At 35.0% G+C, this 5,076-nt stretch overlaps 1 protein-coding gene across 2 annotated transcripts; it reads right to left on the minus strand.

Annotated features, from left to right (window-relative positions):
- Positions 1-3,033: 3,033 nt before the first annotated feature.
- Positions 3,034-4,549, minus strand: LOC129938890 (nucleolin-like). 2 transcript variants are annotated; one of them, XM_056046709.1, is made up of 5 exons: positions 4,191-4,549; positions 3,953-4,126; positions 3,557-3,886; positions 3,235-3,500; positions 3,034-3,165 (listed from the first exon to the last, which is right to left on the minus strand). In XM_056046709.1, exons 1-5 carry the CDS (start codon positions 4,438-4,440, stop codon positions 3,121-3,123), a joined length of 1,065 nt encoding a protein of 354 aa, XP_055902684.1. In that variant the 5' UTR covers positions 4,441-4,549; the 3' UTR covers positions 3,034-3,120. The 2 variants fall into 2 exon arrangements, with proteins under 2 accessions (XP_055902684.1, XP_055902683.1); XM_056046708.1 differs by having other exon boundaries at positions 3,034-3,168.
- Between the last annotated feature and the right edge of the window lie 527 nt (positions 4,550-5,076).

Here is a 5,076-nt window from a genome sequence, read left to right on the forward strand (position 1 = left end):
GCACGGAAATCAACGAAAAACACATACAGTTTTTTTGTTCTGAAGATAATAGTCAACTATGTTGTATAGTGAAAATATATGGTGTATCGTTGAGTAGCTCCTCCTGAAGCCGGCCTGGAACTCTGACAAAATTCTTTTTCTTCGAACCCAATTCCGACAATCTATTTTCAATAATCCCACCAAACAGTTTTGCGATGGTGTTTAAGAAAGCAATTCCCCTATAATTAGCTGGATCTTCAGCGTTTCCTTTCTTGAAGAGTGGGAAAATAATGGACTTCTTGAATTCATCAGGAATTATTGAGTTTTGGAAGATTCGGTTAAATTCATTTGTTAGTAGGGCAATGTACTCATCAGTGGCATTTTTGTAGAATTCATACGGAATTCGGTCATCTCCTGGTGCTTTGTTTGATTTGCAGTTTTCAATGATATTTTTAACTTCAGCTATCGAAAAAGGTGCATCAAGGAAGTCGTCTATCACAAGTGGGGCCGCGTACAGGAACAGAGGAGAAAATAATGTTGTATTAAGGAGGGACTTAAAGTGATCCTGAAGACTTTGTGCATCCAAATTAAGAGAGATGATATTCGTTGATTCATTTAATGTTTTAACAGCTTTCCAGAACTGAACAGAGTTGCTAGCTTTATTTATAGCCATTACTGCCTTTTGTTGAAAAGATGATTTTTTGGCGCGACAAATTCTTTTGTATTGGGTGTTTGCATCAGCATAGAGTTTTCTGAAGATCGGTAAGTTGTGAGATCGGAAGAGCTTCAGGAAACTGAAAGACGTCTCCCTAGCTTTTGTGCACTCCGAGTCGAACCACTTCTGTTTAAAAATGATTTTCTTTTCTGTTTGTTGAATTTGAGGGTTAGAATCTTTGGTAATTGTTATAAGAACCTTAGACTCAAAGCTTACATTAAGTTCATGAAGCTTACGTATTTCGTTATTTAAGCTGGTTTGGAACTGTTGTTTATTTCTTTCGTTAGTTATGTAAGTTATTCAAAAATTATTTCCATTAGCTATTAAGCTATATATGTAACGGCGATGACGAACCGAATTCCGCTGTAAGGGAGATAGAACAATTAAACCTAGGCGACGCAGATCAACAATTCTGCCTATCCGACCTTGACGAAGTGAAGGGACCATGCACCAACTCATCTAAAAAATATGGTCGGAAGAAAGCATGCCCGATGAGTGGAATCTCAGCATAGTTTGATAGATAAAAAAGAAGACCCTCTAAATTGCTAAATAAGTAAGTAAGCTATTCACCCTTATTTTGAGATTCGTTTTCGATCGAAAGTTATTCGAATTCGAGAAGATTTTATTTTGAGATTCGATCGATTCGAAAGTTTGCTGATTCAATCGAAAGTTCATTTTCTAAAAAAAAACTAAGTAAATTTTGACTTTCGAGTGATTCGAACCAAATGTCATTTTTGTGTCGTTCAGATATTTTTTGGTGAATAGCTGAAGAAAGATGTAAGTTTCAACAATTTTTATACGATAAATAAACGAAATTGGTTATATTGACGAGTTTTTTTTTGTTATTTCATAAAGGGCACAGTCACATTCAAATTGGACAAATAGGGAACAAAAAGAAATCCTGATAAGGTTGATGGAGGAGAATCCGGAGGTAGCGAAGGGTTTTTCTGTAAACCGTATAGATTTTGACCGGTTTTGGAGAAATGCTGCCGTGGAGCTCAATAGCCATGGGCCTACATCTAAAGGTGCTACGGTACGGACAAAGAAGTTTCCCCTGTATTTCGATGAAAAGCTTATCATGCATATTTAAATGCCCGTTTATAGGTACTTACTTTAAATCGTCAAACTCAAACGGATTTGATGCGTCCATAATCCTTCTTCTAAGAACATGTTCTCGTTCTTCGCCAGAATTAAGAAACAAAACTATTGCCATTGTTTACTTTCTCCAAAATAAGAAAATCTACATCGATTTGAAGTTTATAAACTTTGATTGTTTTCATTTCAATTGAAAGTGTGACCACGTGTGACGAATATACATAACATATTAAACGGTATAAACACAACATGAAAATTCAAACCAAAATGGGTACGTTAGTTGAAAAAATGTTTAATTTCATGTCTTGAATGTTTTTCTTTACCACTTTATTAACTTTACTTCATTTTTCAATCCAGAAACTGTTAATGTGTGACAAACTCTGAATTAAAAATAAGACTCTTCGAAAATAAAAATTTAGTGTGGTCACATTAAATCAAATCAAAATGTCAAATCATTTAGAACAGCTGATCTCCAAAATACTGTTGATTTTCTGCAATGAATATTTTTCATTCGAATCTCAAAATAAACAAAATTCATTCGAACGAATAAATCTAGTCACTCGAATCAACGTTTCGTTCGAATCTCAAAATAAGCATGATTAAGACTCACCCACCATCTGATTTTGCTTTACCCACATGACGGTTTTTCTCGCCGATTAAGAATTCTTGATCAAAAGTTCCCATGTTTCAGTAAAAGCGAATAGATCGTATACAAAAGCCTAAGAATTATTAAAACTCTTACTTGTTTCGGTGCGGAGCTCTCTACCATTTTGGTAGTAAAGGGAAGAAAGAATTTTGTGTTCTTATCAATTCTTTTTTCTCAAACAATTCAAGTCCTGTTTTTATCTGGCTATAATCTATAAAGCCTTTATTTGACCGATACTAAGTACAATTTTTATATTCAGGAAGGAAGACTAGAAAAGAGAGCAATAAAAATGATAGACGACCGTTTGTCTTGAACACCGCCGCCGTAAGTTTCATTTCTACCGTTAAATGATTGCTATTTTCATAAATAATGAAATATCCACTCGAATTCCCTTCTCATTCAATTCAAACGTAATACCCATACTCCCGGGAATATTTATTTCTTTAAGTTTAACCACAATTTTTGACAGCACTGTCAAGTACAGATTCGGATGTTAGCCGCACTTCACGAATGTGATATGCGTTACCAGGCCCAATATTTCCCACTTAAGTGGCCTTATATATTCAAAAATAGTTACAGAATCAGAACACAATAAAAATCCGTTATTTCATAAAATTTTATTTTTATAAAGTTACATACTAAACTTTTTTTTTTAAGAAGTCAAAACTAAAAATTTGCACCTTGCCTATTTGCTCTCTGTGGGTTTTTTATTTAGCTTCTTCTTCGGCGTCTGCTGAAATTCCACATAAAAATAAAGAATTTATTTTACGATCCAATTATAATTAAAAAACAATCATACCTTCTTTATTACTTTCGAGTTTGGCTGAACTCCTCTTAATCCTGGCTTATTCTTATTGATACCACGTTTTTTAGGTTTTGGAGCGTATGTTAAGACTTGGATTTTCTGTCCATCAAGTGAGCCACCATCGAGTTTCATGGCTGAGCTAACTGATTTTGGGTCTTTGAAGCACACAACAGCCTTACCTTCGACACCTTTTATAAAATTGACAAATTCTATTTTGCCACAGCCTTCGAAATGCTGTCTTAAGAGGAATTTATTTATTTCTGAAAAAGTTCGGTTAGTTAGAAAGTTAAAAGAATCGTTATTTTTATAGACTTACTTGGTGTCAAATCTGAAACGAAGACTGTGTTTTTGGCATCTGTTTTCGCTTGGGGAGCAGCTCTTTCGCGATGCTTATGCAAAAATATTTTCTTGCCATTTATGGTAGGTTCGGGTATAGCCAGAACCTTTTCAACAGCTTCAGGACTATCTAGAACCACGTAGGCGCTGGTGAATATGTTGGTGACTCCGTTTGTGCAGTAGAACCCTCTTTTATTATTGAACAAAATTGAATGGACTTTTGAATAGGGGGCGAATAATTTAACAATATCAATCCGTTCGGTGAATAAGGGTACTTTACTAATGAAGACTGTTTGTGTAGCAAATGGTTCTGGTAAGGAGGTAAACAGATATTATTAAAAAACAAGAACTCATGGTAGAAAAGATAGAGACTTACTTTTAACTTTTTCACCCTTTTCTGTAGCGGTGTCACTTTCTGCGTCTTCATCAGCGTCTTGGTCGTCACTTTCAGCTTCTTCATCGTCGTCTTGTTCTTCGTCACTTTCTGCATCTTCTTCTTGGTCACTTCCTGCTTCTTCGGCTTCACTTTCCATTTGCTCGTCGTCACTTTCTGTGGCAAAATAGAAACAAATTTAAGATCTACTGGAAAACCAAGTGCTACTCGAAATATTTACCTTCTCCTACTGTTTCCACGGCTTCTTCCTCGTCTTCACTTTCAGGTTCAACTTCAATAATCTTTGGAGCCTTGTTCTTACCATTGGATTTCTTGCCGCCTGTCTTGGCCCCAACTGCTCCTGCTGCAACAGCTTTCTTTAACTTCTCTAATTGCTGTTTTTTTTGCTTTGGATTCTCTTCGGCGACTTTCTTTACAGCCTTATTGGGTTTTTGCTTAACAGCTAGTTTTGATTTCTTATCTTTTAACATTTTGATTTTATTTCTTTTAATGAGAGCTGAATCCTTGTAAGCAATAAAGTTCCTGTAGTACAAGCGGCGCACGTGTTTTCAGAAAAAGTGACAACTGACAAGTGTAGTAAAATGTGTTTGCTGTTTGGTGAAATGAAGTTTTGCCAAGTTTCCCAAACACTGGTACTTGACAGAAAATTCAGATAATTTGAGTTACCAAACAGATCTCTGAATGGCTGCGTTCAACCCATCGAAATTTATCTGTACGTGCTGAATGCTGAGGAGACTTGTTCAGAAAAAAGAAATTTCACCAATGTAAAAAAATCAAGTAAGAAAATTCAAAACTAGACTTAATTCTTTTGAGGATTAACTACATTCAATTTAAATATTATTTATCTGAATTTCCCTTTCTTTTGAAATGTAATATATATATAATGTAATATATATTTTATATTTGTGAGCCTGCTTTGAGGTTGCTTGAATGACTTTTCTATTATTTCATCCCTCCAAAGAGCAAATATTTTGTTTGTGAACATTTTTTTACAGCTGTTGAGTTGTCAGACAAAGCAAATGTTCAAGTAATTAAACTAAAACTTCCGTTTGGAGGCACAATACGTTACATGACGTTCTTTTCCTTACGAATGTCAAACAAAACGT

Source organism: Eupeodes corollae, chromosome 1 (assembly GCF_945859685.1).
Source record: "Eupeodes corollae chromosome 1, idEupCoro1.1, whole genome shotgun sequence".
Classification (NCBI taxonomy): domain Eukaryota; kingdom Metazoa; phylum Arthropoda; class Insecta; order Diptera; family Syrphidae; genus Eupeodes; species Eupeodes corollae.